General features: G+C 29.6%; 1 protein-coding gene across 1 annotated transcript; it reads right to left on the bottom strand.

Annotated features, from left to right (window-relative positions):
• Positions 1–1,710: 1,710 nt before the first annotated feature.
• LOC127151009 (LOB domain-containing protein 27-like) lies at positions 1,711–4,155 on the bottom strand. The gene is made up of 2 exons (XM_051090223.1): positions 3,313–4,155; positions 1,711–2,018 (listed from the first exon to the last, which is right to left on the bottom strand). Exons 1-2 carry the CDS (start codon positions 4,107–4,109, stop codon positions 1,901–1,903), a joined length of 915 nt encoding a protein of 304 aa, XP_050946180.1. The 5' UTR covers positions 4,110–4,155; the 3' UTR covers positions 1,711–1,900.
• Positions 4,156–17,291: the final 13,136 nt, after the last annotated feature.

Below are 17,291 nucleotides of genomic sequence, written 5' to 3'. Positions count from 1 at the left end.
TTTTCTCTAGCAGTGGTAACCTCTGGACTTCTTGCTTAATCGCCTCAATCTCGGCCTCTGAAGCAGTTAGGCGATCCTCTATCATCTTTTGCGTCATCTTCTTCCACCTCCCCAGGTTGTCGACTCGCTCTGATACCAATGTTAGACTTCCTTCTTCCTGTCAACGTATATAACGCAAAGCACACACACCAATACACACAGATACACTCCAGCAGCACACACACAACAATAATAATAACAACAGGAATAGATATACTCATATCAAATAGAGTTATATATATATATATATAGTGGAGAGCATTCAATACAAAATGGATCCTTCACAAAAATAAAGTTCAGCCAAGTCTGGAGGCTGTTCTCTCCCTTCCAATGAACTAGGAAGTCCACTCAAAACATTCTTCTTTTTCATAATCCCAACCCTAGCTACTGTTTCACCATATATCCATCCTCCCTTGCTGCCACATGCCCCCCGGGGACCACTGACCAATTCAACTACCCTTTTGTCTACTCTGAAATGTCCTTCCTGCCCTTCTTTCTCTTTCTATGATAAACTTGTGTTACCGGAGGCCTAGCACAAGGTGAAAACAGAATCACCATCAACCACAAGTAATTCAACTTCTGATACCCTATCTTCATCTCATATATCAGGTACTTGTTATCCTTTACCAAAACACATACCTGATTTACCTTTTTGGGTCATTGATTCCGGAGCATCTGTACATATTTGCTATTCACGAGAATTATTCACATTCATTAACCTTGTTACCGGTTTTAATGTATCTTTTTCAGAGCACACATGACTTTCTATAAAATTTGTTGAAACAGAAAGTCGTGTGTCATGACTTCTGCTTACCTCATCAATAGACTACCTTCATCAATTTTACAATGGCAAACTCTTCATTACCATCTCTTTGGCCAACAAGCATATTATAGCACTCTCAGAATTTTGGATGGCTATGTTTTGCTTCCACTCTTACATCAAAAAGATCCAAGTTCCATCCACGTGCCACTCTTGTTGTTTCCATTGGCTACCCACCAGGAATAAAGGGATACAAACTCCTTGACATCCAACATCAAATATTGTTTATATCAAGGGGTGTCACCTTTTATGGACATATTTTCCCCTTTCATATAATTACTCATGCTAATGAAACCATTGATCCCTTTCCAGATTTAGTTTTCTCAAGAAATGCAACAACCTGATCTCAACAAGTAAGTGGTCAAACTACCAAATATACTCAACCGTCAAGTTGACATTCCTATGCACAATGAATCCAATGTCATTCAAGAGAATGACACAACTGATGTTGAAAAAACTGATACAAAACCTCTGTTGATATTCATCTTGAAAGTGTTAAAGGTGTGGAAAATATTGATACAAACACCAACACATTCCATCTTGGCAACTTGGTAACAAGAAAGTCCTCTCGAGTCTCCAACCCCCATCATACTTACAAGATTTCCATTGTGCCCTCTTACTAAAGCAACCCATATACCCTCCAGCTACAAATTCCCACTTCAAAACTACCTCTCATATAAGAAGCTTTCCCACACCTACAAATTGTTTTATAATTATACAAAATGTTCCTTGAATTTATTAAATAAAATCTAAAAGGGTGATTTAATACTAAAAAAATGTATATATATAAACAAGTGTCATTCATCTTATTAAATAATTGACATATGTTTAAAACTATGTCAATGCTCGATCTTCAACTACATATACACAAAAGAGATTGGAAAATTTATTGATCTCACCTCTTTTTTATTTTCGAGGAAATAGCTGAGCTAGTTAAAGAATAAAAGAATCAATATGAGGACTCTAACAATGGCCTTCACATCTACAAGGATTGATTGGGGCTGATCTCTCTCACTCTAATATTAATCCTTTTTTGGTCATTTATTTGACATGGCTTGTTAAACTAAAGCAAGCTGCAGCGTTCTTGAGGTCCGTCGTCCTAGAAGTAGAAACATATTCTGGTGATGTTTCTGATACATCTTTCAACGTCGATTCCGCGCTGCACCAAATCCCCGAAAATCCATCAATTTTCTCGCACTTCAAATATGTATTCAAGTTTAATTGCACTTGTTACATCTTTTTTGATCAATAAGTGGATCGAAATATCTCAACTATGTTGATACATGTTCGCTCATCCCACTCCGAACTTGATGCATTCAATGAAAAAAGGACTACACCTAGTACAACATAAGCAGAGAAAACCGAATAGCAAGGAAGTTATACATAGAGAACATTTAGAATGAAAATTTTTATAATTATTTGGTTTTTGCTTTTCTTCTCTTTTTTTACGAGAAGAAAATTAAATTAAGTAACCATGTTTAGGTAGCTATCGTTGAATTATTCTTTAGAAGAAATAGAGCTACCCCTTGTTTACTTGAACAATCATGGCTTGGTGAATTAAAATGCAAAATAACACCAACTTGGTATATATTTCCATGGAATGAAAAAGGAAATGAAATACTTATTTAAAAAACCAAAAAACTAAAACACAACTCTCCCAACCTTTATCCACGGAGAAAATGTTGATCAACATGGTCTCAAGGTATGAGGTGCAATTTCTCAGCATATTGTGAGAGAAAGAAGGTTTTCCTTAACAATATACTAGAAGAGGTGGAATTAGGAGATGGACCCATGCAGCTTATGTCAAAAAAAAAATTTTACAATAATAGAAAACCCCCTAAAGTTGGAAGAATTAGCATTGATGTTGATATCGATACGAGGTTTCAAATTGATATTGCTATAAATCAAATAATTTGCCCTTCAATCAAATAATTTTTGGAAGTGGACGAATAGTGTGGAAATGACCTGATCTCATTAGGTTTGAATGGAATATCACTAAGAAAAAAGAAACCAACTAACAAAAGCAACAAATTGCAATCTATTAGAAAACAAGAAATCATTTAAAATCAGAGATTCTATCCGTATCTAAAAAGATATTATATAGGAGCATCATTATAATATACAAACCAAAGACAAAGATACGAAGATATAGGAGTATATTCATACTATACAAAATTTAGTAAACGTATATAAACGTCTGAGTTTGATTGAGCTTTAATCAAACAAATGCACATCTAACTAAACCTATACAGGTCAACGCATCTCGATCAAGGACATGACGAGGATGTTAATGAGTGTCAACTTCAACCCAAGTGCACGTCCTGGTCCTTTTTCTCCAACGGTTTTTTTGTTAAACAATATATAAGTGAGATGTGATTAGTGCACGATCTGATAGTGGAGGAGTTATGAGAAATATGAAGGAAAAATATATTAATAAAAGGAAAATTGCATACCTAGAATCGCATGCTTCCTTAGATTCAATATATGATTGACGATCATCAGCAATTGTGTCAAAGGCAATTTGATCATCATAATCATGAGAAATTTCCATTTCTTGTTGCAAAGGGTAAGCTCCAGGTATCAAGTTAGATTGCATCAGCATTGAATCAACATTACTAATATTAATCCCATAGTTATCATTGTAATGTTGTTGAATTCTCAACTCCTTCAACATCAATCCATTATTATCATCATTATCAACATAAATTCCCCCATTATTCATGTTCAAATTTCCAAATAATAAATCACTTCCATCTATTCCTTGATTTACAAGTGACCCCGAATTCGAATTATACTGTTGCTGCTGCTGCGGTTGTGCATAAATCGGATAACCAATGTCGTTATTACCTAGAATTCCAACTCCTTCTCCTTCTGTAATCCCGATATTGTTGATTTGATTAAACTGTTCTTTCACCATATCTACTCTACTCCTAACTTGTCGAAGCTCTTCGGCCACTTGTTGTATTTGATAATGTAGTTGCCATATGACACCACAACACCCATGAATCGGAAACCTAGAACGCATGTTCGATTCGTAGATGATTGAAGTCATTGTTTCGTCTTTCTGCGACGGATGAACTTGTTTGAGGATCTTCATTATATTGCAGACACCAAAGAGACGGTGGGCATTTTGAAACATCTTTGGTTGATCAGCGGGAAAATATGGTGCTAAGGCACAGTCTTTCGAGCAGCGGCGACGTTGGTATTTGCAAGCGGCGCAGGCTTGGCTTGTGCCACCTTTAATTGTCATATTAACAAGCCAACTTATGAAAATTAAGGCTGTTATTTTGTTAGGTGTAGGGTGAAATTCTGAGCTGATCATGAGTGAGTGAGTGTGTGTGGTGGAGGAAAATGGCAAATGGCGAGGTGGAAAGAAAATGAGATTAATTTTAGGTTTAGATCTAACAAAGTAACATCATTCTAAGGTTAGTATATAAAGTTTTTCCGAGTCAGAAGGATGGCTGATTCAGATCTATTATGTGGCGAGTTTTCAAATTTTTAAGTTCTTTTTTACTACTTTTTGTGCGGTTTTGATCTGATTATATTGTTGATTTTGGTCTAACTGATAAGGTGTTACTTTTTTTTTCTCTGAGTGTAAGATTTGAAAATACTTCATTTACTATATTTTGTCTCTCTAGAATCTTTTCTTCTCTGAGTGTAAGATTTAAAAATACTTAATTTACTATATTTTGTATCTCTAAAATCTTTTTTTAGACGGTGCTCTATAAATCTATTTGTTAACCCAATCTTTCTTTCATAACCGTGTGCATGAAAATGATCATGAAATGATTAAAATTATTTTAATGTATTTAAAATAACCAAAAGACACGTTTTTAAGTATGGATTTTGAAAGATTGAAAACAGAGATTTCGAAAATTACAAAAAGTAATTCTAATTGTTTTAAAATCACTACATAACATGTAGTAAAAGTATAACATACACAGATTTCTGAAATTTGTAGATTTGAATCTCATTTTCGAAAAAAAAATTAAATAAGTAGATTAAACAAGATAAAGATTTTGAATTGTTAAATTTTTTAAAAAAATTTAATGTAAATTATGCTAAGATGAAGATTCAAAAAAAAGTAGAACGATATTTTATGTTTTCATATACGTGTTTGGCAGGGGTCGATTAAAAAGTTGGATAATTTCAATTTGAATAATAATTTAAAATGAATTAGTTATTATACTTAAAAATTGGATTTAAATTGAAGATAAAAATTATTAGTTACTATATGAATATATGTTTTTTGATAATTTTTTTAATTATTATTTCGTAATATTATATTAAATTATAGAAAATATGTTGGGATGTTCAGAATATGACGTTGACCTCCTCCTCAATCTTGTGATAGAACTTCATATGGAACCTTAGATATCAAAGCCCATTAAGCCTACGTATTTGTTTAACGAACATAGGTATCAAAGCCCATTAAACCCAAATAGGTATAAGTATCAAAATCCATCGAGTCCAAATAGATATAAGGGCTACATAGAGAGCATGTGTTGCTAATTGGTTTTGAGTTGAAACTCTTTCTATCAAATATGGTATCAGAGTCTATTAAGCACATATATTCGGTTCAAGATTCGTGAATCCAAAAAGGATTCATCCTGAGGGGACATGGTGGTCTACTCTCCTCATTGCCCATTGTTGGTTTTGAGATGGAAAACACTACTACCAAATAAAATATCAATGAGCTTTGTACTTTGTGTTTATATGGATTTTAACAACTATAGCCTAAAATAGAATGTCTTGTTATAAGTTTGATCTAATATTGTCAAATTTTTCATAAATGTCCCAATGAGCTCCAATTTTACACAAATGTAAAGTCCAAAATACCAAATTACTCATCTTTATTATTAATAATATATTAAAAAAATGAAATAAGGAAAGTGGACTAAGATTTGCATTTATTAGATATCATATGTAAATATGGTATGTAACTAATTCTATCATAGTAATATTATAATCAAAATTACTCCATAATTAATTTTCTTTTGGTGATTTTGTTCAAAAAAATTTCACTCCGTCCACTCTCTCTCCGTCTATTATTTCTTATTCCGTTCATCTCCTTCAAATTTTTTCGGTGAGTAAGGGTTTATGGTTATATACAAAATTTATTAGAGTATATGAAAAATATAAAGTATATTACATAGTTCATGTTTTGGAAAAATTTTAGGGAATATGAAAAATATATAGTATATTATGTAGTTTCCAGTCTACAAATTAGAGTATATGAAAAAATATATAGTATATTACGAAAAATATATAGTATATTATGTAGATATATGAAAAATATAAAATGTGGGAACGAAAATGTGAAAAAATTATATGAAATTTTGAGATATTTGTTTAAAATTATCTCTAAAGTAGGTGATATTTTTTAAATATTTCTTCTTTTTATTATTCCATCATAATTAATTTTAAAACACGAAATAATTTTTCTTATTATTATTCCAATGCAACCACCCTTCTCACCGTTTGATTTTCATTTCCGACCACGACCCCGAACATCTCATCTCCCATGACGATGATGGAATCAAACCCGTTGATTTTGGCTTACGTGATAGCTCCTACATTTACATCTTTTTCTGTCCCCTCGATGCCGATGATGGTGATGACATTGAATTAAGCTTGCCCGATTCTTCTTTACATCTTCCGACGCAGGATGAAAATTGGCGATGTTTTACATGGTGATAAAAACAATGTTGATAGATTTATTATACGTTAAATTTAATAAATAAAGTATTTCCATATTAGAAGATATTTTATTTGATAATAATTGTAAATCTACCACAAATGATAACGTAATATTGAATATGATTAAAATTGTATTTTAATTATTAGCATAAATAAGGGAATAATAAATTACATAATAAATTTAATATAACCTAAATAAGAAAATATTTTGTATTTAATTTCAAAAAACATTTATAACTAATAATTATGATAAGGTTATAATTATCCTAAAAATATACTAAATCCTAATTAATCCTAATCAAGATAATAAACTTTATTTTACGACATTATTTTCTAGCAAAACTATAGGTCTTTTCTCTCTAAATGTTTCTTGTTTCTAATACACACCACTTAAATTACAAAACAGTATAGTGGCAAGAGACTAATATATAGTTTTGTCATTTAAAATAATGAAAAATTGTAAAAATTGACAAAATCAAGTATAATGGGTTTTTGCCTTCAATTGTTCAACATTTAATAAGGGGTCATTTGGTAATGTTTCTCTTCCATGTTTCTTGTTTCTTATTCTCTGTTTCTGGTTCTCTATTTCTTCTATTTTTTGAATAAAAAAACAGGAATGTGTTTGATAATTGTTTTTGTTTCTTGTTTCTTGAAAAAAAGAAACGAAACAAAAACAAAAGAAAAAGAAACAAAAATGTCACTAGTACAAAAACAGACTCTCTTGATGGTTGTAAACTGTCAAGAATGATTATTCTTGATGGTTTTAAAACCGTCGTTGAATCCAGTGTCAAGAAGACAAAGTTCTTGACAGTTGATAAAAATGTCAAGAATAGTGAACATTGACAGTTTATGACTGTCAAGTATTTAATTTTTCATGACAGTTTAAAACTGTCAAGAGTATAAAACCGTCGAGAATATGAATATTTATGACATTTGATAACCTTCATGAGTGCTTTTTCATGACATTTAATAACCGTCAAGAAAGTGATTATTTATGACATTTAAAAACCGTCAAGAATGTCATTGTTTATGACATTTTAAAACCGTCAAGCATTTTTCTATTTTTTAATTGGAATTCAATAATATTTTTGTTCCTGTATTATGCTCTCATTTGTCCTGTATAGTGGTCCAACAATTATTCCATAAATACATATATAAACGACAATATTCATCAAATATAAAATCTTTTACCGTATCATTTCTAAAACTTTGCAAATATTTCTATCATTTACAAAACCAATATTCAATTTCATCAGAGTTTCAGAACAATTCAACTCTTATGAACAATTCACCTATCATCCCCCCATATGAACAATTCACCTATGAACAAATAACCTATCAACAAAAGTTTCAAAATGGCTATCACAACGTGAATCTCACTTGTGACATCAAACCATGAACTTGCTCCACCGTTATCTTTGCAGTGTCGCGAGTGATCTTAGCAAGTTGGAAGTCTTCCTGCGAATGGAAAATGAAATTATAAAAATTACTATGCTTATATATGAACAAGAGTTCATGTGGATGTCAAAATTGATATTGCTAGAGCAACTAGCTCACTTAAAAAATGCAATTTTTTTCTTTTGAGAAATCTTATGAGAGTTAGTCATCAAAGGAGAGAATTTTTGTTAACCACATAACAGATGGACATATCAAGGTGAAAATTTGACATTGTCGAAACAGGACATAATTTTAGTACTAACAAAAAAAATGATATAAACATAACTCAGTAAAGTACACAAGGACATGCTTAGTGTCAAGGGCATACTTGTCCAAGGTATTATTTACCTATGGCCGTATGTCTGAATACCCCTAAATCGCTTTATCTTTATGTCTTGAAAGTAGTCTAGGTTAATTCTTTTGTTTTCGTGTCGTCAAGCCACAGTGTGACATTTCGGCTTTTTCATATGTAAGTCTGCCAAGGCCAAAAATCTCAATATGTACTATAGGGGGTACATGAGTAGTCTGACCCCCGCCCAAGCCTTGTCACACTCTTTACAAACTAAGCTATTTTCTTTGCAATTGACAGTCTTCAATGTTTTCTTTTATGATGTTTTCAACTATTTACTTTCTCTCTCCCGTTTTATAAAAACATTTTCTCGAGAACGTGGAGGGAGGCTACATCATACCGCGAGTTTGTCCCCGGATTTCGAATATTGAACTGCTGACTTGTTGACTGAGCAGAACAAGTGCTGCACAATCGTGTTTGAAAGTTACGATTGTGACACTTAGCACCACCAATACAAACCAGTAACACAACAATTTGCTTTGCTTAATTTCCAACGGGAAGGTTAAAAGGAAGGACCTACTTCTTCTAACTGATGAATGGAGTAATACGTGTCCAACCAAGAAAATTTTGGTTAATCCAAATCTTTTGTATCAGACCTAAAAAGAAATAGACCAACAATTTTCTTTCTTGGTGGTTTCTTTTCATTGGTTCCTTTTTTTTTTTTTTTTTTTTTTTTGCCTTTTATGTTCATGGCCTCCCTTTTTGCTACCTTGGACAACAAATGAATAAAAAGGCCAACCATAGTACAAATAGACAAGTAGTGAAGATTGCATCTAAGGGAATAATTTCTGAGAAGTGAAGACGATGATACCTAAATCTGAAATTTGCCCAGCAACATAATCTCCATTACCCAAGAAAGGAGAAGAAGAAGGTGTATTAACCCAGTACTTATTCCAAAGTAAATCTAAGAGGTGGCAATCAAGTGAAGACTTGAAATAAGAGATATCAAGCACATAATACTGCAATAACGTGTAAATGTTAAGAAAATCGCATACCCAATGGAAAATAAACTGAGGAAATCTAACAAAGTGAAAGATCAAGGGAGGAAACCTATTTACGATGCACACCAAAATCTTTAATCTTATCCAGTGGGATGGTTTGATACTCACTCAACCCCCTCCATAAGAACATTTCAAAAATCAGCTACAACAAATTATTGACAATAAGTCAAAATTTTCTTCCTAAAAGAAGCATATTGGAAGGTAGACGGTTACAAATTACTTTGTCTAATAACTAATTAACTCCTAACATATTAGAAAATGTACACATAGGAAATTAGAGAAAATGCAAGACTAAATAATACAAAATCATAAATGTAGATAAAAGGTCTATAAATGTATTTACAGATTCAGGGGAATTAAGCTTCTCGCGAGCTACCTAGCTTATGCAGCTCTTCAGATAGCTATAAAAATTTAAGATCTTACTGCAACTCTACTTTCGCAATATTATTACACCATAGCAAACTAAGATAAATCTAACTTAAAAACCATGAATATCTTGTATCAATATAAACATGGAACTATAGGGAGAAACTTTCTGTATTGGCGATAAAGAAAAAAACAATAATAAAGAAATAAAATGTTACAATAAAAGGAATAATTTTAATAAAGAAATCCCTTTTTATTTTCCAACGTCTGTCTCCAAAATTAGACAAGTTTTTTGGTTATGCAACATAGTTTCCAATATTTAACTTTTATCCCAAGAACTTTAGCTTATGTTATATAACGATTTAAAGAAGCTACTATAGTTCTATTAAGAAATTCACGATTTCAAAAAGTTTAGGTGATGTTTGTCATATTTCCAAAAATATAAATTAATTGGTTGGTTGGTTGGGTAGACCTAAATTTGCAAAAACATAACATATGAGCACGAGTACAAAAAAATGTATGGCATCGATTTGGTAGAGAAATCTGCTTTAATTTTACTCAAAATAAAGGCAAGAAGAATATAAGATGCAATTTGGAAAGATTTGAGGAGACTCCTCGGCCCTCCCATTAATATCTATAGTACAGCTTCAAAACAACTTTTCCATATATTTCAACATTTATTTTTCTCATCCTAGTTGGTTTCCCTTCTAACCAACTTCCATCTTGTGTACTCTGCTCTAACCATCCTAGCTTACATCATTGGACTATTTCTGGTAATCATTAGCTAAGCAACCAAAAACAAATAATACCTTAAAATCTACTAAACTACTTAGAAAACACAAAATAGGACAGTTTCATTAGTGTTCAAATCATAGGGAGTCAAGACACGTGATATAAACCATGTGCTAAAACAATAAGACAATGATACTGAGAGGATAGAGGGTGTATTTATATATATGGAGTCCAAATTAAATGAGTGTTAATGTGGAAAACTCAAGCTTGAATGGAATTGAAAATACATACAGGTCTCATTAGTTAAAAAGCATTGCCGCTGATGGGTTGATCGTCGTCGTCAGATGGGCAGAATGGAATTGAAAAACCTTACAGATCAGATCGCGGTCAAATGGGTTAATCATCGATGGGTTACGTTTGAGCAAGTTTGTGTCGATTTTATACGTAATAATAAAGATGAACAAATATTAATTAGAAGAATCCGAAAATCGAGATACCTACTGTAGCCACCTAATTTCATCATACATTTATTTTTATTCTTTAAAATATACAGTAATTATAATTTTGGCTAAGATTTCTTTAAAAAAAAATGTGTAAAATCTTTTGTAATAATATAAAATCGTATTTTTTTAAAAACTTTTTATTAAAATAGAAAATAGAGTCATTAACGAGAATATCTATTATTTTAAAAAAAATTGACCTATCAATTTAGGAAAAAGATAAATACAAAATATTTTCTGATTTATCATTTTAGGAAAAACAAATAAGTATTATTTTGGGACAAAATCTTTTAATATCATATTTTTACTATTTTAGAAAAAAATAAAATTAATAAAATTACATAATATCTAATTTAATTTTATACTTATAAATTTTCCTAATTTGTGGCACACCCAGGTCTATAAATAGGGTCTTTTGTCATTTGGAAAAATGGGAGAAAAAAAGTGTATTAAAAATTTACGAGAGAAAACAATTTTTTTTTATTGTTTAGAGAATCTCTACAGATTTTTTTTTTTAAGATATATATTTCTCTACAAAATGTAGGTTATTACTTCCTCTCGCTTTATTTTTTTATGCGTTATTTTCATTTTTATTTATTTACTTGACTTTTTTTCTTTACCCTAAATCTAATCCGATAAAGGAAAAACTTAGTTGGATGTTGCATTAGATAGAGATTTATTCCCAATGATCCGCACCTCATACAACAACCAATTTCTTCGAGATTGAATCCTTACTTTTATTCTTCTCTTATTTAAACGTAGAGAGAGAAAAAAATTGTATAAGAAAAATTCCTTTTTTTTTTTTTTGCTACCTTTTTATCGTTACTCTAAAAAATGGTCTTTTAACATTTTTCTTCTCTCTAAAAAATAGAGAAAAAGTGATAAACAAAAAATCTTATATTATTATTATTATTATTATATTTATTATATATTCCTTTTTTCTTTTTCTTTAAGGGTGGCGGCAACCTTGTCGTCCGCTCTGTTTCTTTTTTTTTTTATTCTCTTGTTAAAGTTTAATTTTGTTTATAATTTTTTTCTTTTATTATTATTATTATTATTATTATTATTATTATTATTATTATTAATAATAATAATAACCTTCTGTTTGTTTTCTTTTTACTTTTATATATATATAACTTTTATTTATTTATTTAATCTTCTATATTTATAATATTTTTAACTTTTTGTTGTTTTTATTATTATATCATCATTATTATTTTCTTTCCTAATATTTTTTAACTTACTATCATCCATTATGTTCTTTTTTCTTCACTTATTTATTTAATTTCTTTTTTACATATTTATTTATTTATTATTTTATTTAGTTTTTTTTTTCATTTTTTCTCTTATTTTATTTATCGTTATTATGTATTTTTTCTTTTTCTTTTCTTTTAACTTATTTTTTATTACTATTGTTATATTTAGTTATATAATAAATTATTTGCCTAATTTATTGTGTGGTATATTTATTATTTCTATTTGACTTTCATTAAAGATTTCTTCAAATTTTTAATTTTGAAATCTTTTTTTTAATTTTCTCTTTAAACCCTTTAGAATTTTTGTTTTGCTTTAAAATTATTTCTTTTAAACTCAAAATTAAATATATATTTCATAAGGTTTCCTAATCTACTTTTTTTTATAATAACTCATGCCAATTTCGCTAAAAAATCCTATGATGGAATCTAGAAATTTCTGGAGTCCGTAAAAAATATATTTAATCAAATTTTTTTTTTTTAATTTCTCACCTTAACAGAATGAGAAATTTTTTCTCAATATAGTCTAAGTAATGGGTGTATCCCACTTATTTTATGCTTCAAATATTGGGGTGGTGAGCAATAAAATAAGACATAGTTCTTTTATTAAAAAAAATGAATTTTATTCAAGACATTAAATTTGGGCACCGTTTTCTAAATCGGGTGTTACGGGGTGCTAACACCTTCCCGTACACTTCCAAACTCAACTCTAATTTTTTCGTAGACTAGTTTTTATTTTATTTAAAATGATTTACTTTATTTTGGTGTCCAATCACACTGTAAAAAAGATTGGTGGCGACTCCCATTTTTTCGTTTTTAAAATTAAACCTTTTTTAAGGATGTCGGTCGCTCCGCATCGTCTCAGGTACGTGGCGACACCTATCACAAAATCCGTAAAAGATGAAAAAAAAAAGTTGAAGAGATTACAGAAGCGGAGAGTAGGGGAGCGGCATTTGGCGTTCGACATTTGGCGAGCAGAGGAGCGGCGTTGCATTTGCGTTAGGCGTTCGGCGTTCGAATGAAAGTTAGCATTCGACATTCAACAGCGTTCGGGATGGGTGAGCACGGGAAGCATCGGCAGTGGATGGGTGAGTTTGGGATCGCGTGGGTTGTGAGAAAGGAAGAGGAAAATCGGGGTTTTGTGTGGAGGAAAAGGGAAAAAGTAAAAAGAAAGGAGAAAATTAGGTTTTTATTTTTTAAAAAAAATTAAGTTATTATTATTTTTTAATTATTTAGTAATTCTTGACGTTTTTAAAACGTCAAGGAAAAGTATCTGATTAGACGTTTAAAAACTGTCAAGAAATTTGAAAAATTACTCCCCTCCGCCTTTTCATAAAAATTCTTGACGTTTTAAAACGTCAAGAATTTAATCAATATTACTTGACGTTTTTAAAATGTCAAGGATAAGTACATATCATTTGACATTTAAAAAACGTCATGTCGAATTTATAAAAATTCTTGACGTTTTAAAAACGTCAAAAATTTAATAGATAATACTTGACGGTTTTAAAACGTCAAGAAAAAATTCATATTACTTGACGTTTCAAAACCGTTAAGAAAGTTGAAAATTGACTATCCTCCACCTTTTTATAAAAATTCTTGACGGTTTTTCTTTTAAATCACCCATTTCTTGACGTTTTTTTAAAAACCGTCAAGAAATTAAAATTGCAATTAAAATTGCAATTAAAATTAAAATTAAAAGAAATACTCTTTTTCTAGTAGTGTGTATTTGATAACTTAATTTTCTTCAAGATTTTCTTTTTATTTTTATTCACAAAAAATAAAATTATCAAAAGTTTATTAATTTAATACAAAGAAATTCCGAAAATAAAAATAATAACACAAACATAAAATTGTATCTATCTTGCCAAATTTGATTAGCAATATTATCTCTCACTTGGGTCATTTCTGTTAGATGATGTCGACTCACTTCTTAATCCATCCGTTTCAATAACCTAAATATTTTATGACATCTAAAATGTAATATTAATTTTAAAGTAAGTTATCATGTCTTTTATATTCAGAATTGAAAGAAACAAAACAAAAGTTAACTTTAACTCTGGTGTCTATGATGCTTTAGAGAAAAACCTACAATGAAAACCTAAACCCGCGCAAAGAAGAAGATGAAAACTATGGATGTGACGAAGAGGAAGAGTCCGCCGAAACTACGGATCCGACGAAGAGGAAGACAATGGTTATTTGGGGAAGATGATGGAGATAGGAAAAAGGAAACCAATAAAAGTAATTGAGAAAAAAGAAAAGGAAACAAATAAAAATAATTGAGAAATAGAAAAAAGAAATAATAAAAATAATTGAGAAAAAGGAAACCAATAAAAACAATTGAGTAAAATGAAACCAATCAAAATAAAAAAAAGGTAACCGTTCAATAAGAAATTTTGGAACCAATCACGTCCCAAATTAAATTGAAAGATAAATTGGACAATTCTAATGATGTCAAGCGTTTTTTATTAGCCAATTGGATCAAATTAATTTTTTTGTTCAATTAAATATTATTTACTTGGGCTAAAATTCAATTGAGCCAAAAATAGTTTAATTTAGCCCAAAAATAAATATGACACAAATCCTTGAGCCTATGCATATGGTTCATGGACCAGACTAGGCCCAAGTCCATAAAAACCCTGATAAGAGCCCACCAGGGGAGTTCTCTTCATTTGTGCGGGTTGGAAATTTTTTACTTAGAGAATTCTCTCAAGAGCCAGAACACTCCTTAATCCTAAAGTTGACCCCTTCGAAGATTGAAACTCCTTTGAAAAATACAAACAAACTTTTTCCTTCAAGAACATCACGTGCAATCCTAGAGGTCGAACCACATCACATCAATCACATCAAATCAACATAAACACAACTCCACGAATCAATTTTTTCTAGAAATCTCGTGTGAACAGTAACAAATAAAAATAATTGAGAAAATAGAAAAGGAAACCAACAAAAATAATTGAGAAAAAGAAAAAAGAAACTGATAAAAATAATTGGAAAAAAAATGAAACAATTGAGAAACGGAACGGAAGAAACTACTTTTTTTTTGTTTTCAATAATTTCTTATAAAATGGAAAACGTTTCTACTTTTTTTAGAACGAGAAACAAGAAACATTATCAAACATTTCTTAAAAAAATGAAAACAAAAACATAAAACAGAGAATGAAAACATTAGCAAACGAACCCTAAATGTCAGAAAATATAATGTATACTATTTAGTTGTACATGATAATGTTATCAAATATCTTTCAATATATTGATAAAAAGGTAATCTATTATAATTTTAATCATAAATACTTGAGAGTTCATAATTTATAATATTAAAACTAATTTTTAATATGTTTAATAGAGTATCGAATTAATTCTTTTATATTTTTATTTTAATTAAATAATATATAAGAAAATATATTTTTGTAAAGTTTATACGACTAAAAAATAAAATAAGAGAATGACAAGTAAGAGAAAAATGTGTTCAAATGATAATAATAAAATAAAAAAGTTTGCAATGAGGGAAAGAATTGTAAGAAATCCACCATTTTGTAAGGTAAACAAAATGAGAGATTTATGTCTCATAAATGAGTGAGATTCATCCCATCAAACAAGAAACTTCAAATTCCCAAAATTATTCTAGCTTCAGAAAATCCTAAAACAATTTATTTTAAAAATAAAATTAAAGTAAAAAAATTATCATGAGTAACACTAAAAATAAACTATTTAAATAATATAGTAAAAAATTTTAAATATGGATTATATATAATTTAATGAATTTTGTTGTGTTTTTTAAAAGATTTCAATAATTTGCTATTTTATAAAATGTCTGAAAAAAAAATACCTTATCGTTACTTTGTTTAAAAAATGACAGTACATTTATCTTTAGTTTTTATTTTTATTTTTTCCTCCAAAAATTCCCATTACCTTTCAAAGTTTCATCAATAACATTAAATTAAATTAAAAAAGAAAACTTCAAAACTACATTTTAAAACTTGAAAACATAGAAATGCTAAACTTTTAACAACTCATGTTTACTCTGTATTACAAACGGTTAAAAGTTTGATTTTTTCCACCCACACGTAAAATAAGTACACCACACTATAGGGCGGCGAGCTTCCAACGACCACAGCTTGGTTGGAAATCTCTGGCACGGGAGAAAGGGAGTTTGGGTGAAAACGGAAGGGATGGGATGTGATGGGTTGAGGGGTAAAAGATAGAAATTTTTTGTTTTTAATTCTCTAAAATGGGTTTAGAATAGCAAACTTTTTTTTAATGAAAAACGAATTTAAGATTCTATTAAATAATCGACAATGGAAGAAACTTCATCCTCTATGAATTAAAATGTTATTTTAATTAATATTTAATTATGATGTAACAAGAAAAGTGAATAAAAATAAATAAAGAGAAACCATCGTTCAAACTTTTAAAAAAGATAATTATATTTTTTTAAATTAATTTATATTTAAATGATATTTAGTTAAAAGAATACAACAAATTTTCTCTACCAAAAAAACGTTGTCTATATAAATATGTAACAAGATGCATGGGTTTTTCGTTTTTAAAACCCATGCCTACTTATTTTTGTCGCCATATCTATACACCAGCAACACAAATACGTAAGAAAATATACATGAGTTTTTGGTTTTAAAAACTTATGTTGATTTATTTTTTGTTATATGTATCAATTTTGCGTCAGTATAAATATGTAAAATATTGTATGAATTTTTTGTTTTTAAAACTTATACCAAAATTCTTTGCATCATTGTATGTATAAATTGTGCATGGCATAGATATGGAAAAAATGTATGTTGTTTTTATTTGTTTTTATTCTTTTAAAAAAAAGAACTATTTACGAATTATTATTAAGCCACCTTGTGAAAATTAAGGCTATTGTGTTGGTGAATGTTGGAGAAAATTATCATAAGTGAGTAAATGGTGTGGAGGAAAATGACAAAAGTATGTTTTTTTTTTATTTATTTATTTTTATTTTCCCCAAGCTTAAACCCCAAGAGATTCTTGAAAAAAAGTTTAAGGACCTAAAATAAATTTTAAATCTTAAAATAATAAATCTTCTCAATTTAGTTCATATAATTAAATTACACAAAT

This window comes from Cucumis melo, chromosome 9 (assembly GCF_025177605.1).
Source record: "Cucumis melo cultivar AY chromosome 9, USDA_Cmelo_AY_1.0, whole genome shotgun sequence".
NCBI lineage: Eukaryota > Viridiplantae > Streptophyta > Magnoliopsida > Cucurbitales > Cucurbitaceae > Cucumis > Cucumis melo.
This window is presented reverse-complemented; position numbering and strand designations above follow the sequence as displayed.

Excerpts from the sequence above, each read along its gene's own strand:
- LOC127151009 (XM_051090223.1), bottom strand. The coding sequence starts at position 4,109 with ATGACAATTAAAGGTGGCACAAGCCAAGCCTGCGCCGCTTGCAAATAC. Across the intron at positions 2,019-3,312 it reads AAGGAAGCATGCGATTCTAG|CGCGGAATCGACGTTGAAAG; the intron begins GTATGCAATTTT and ends GATTTGGTGCAG.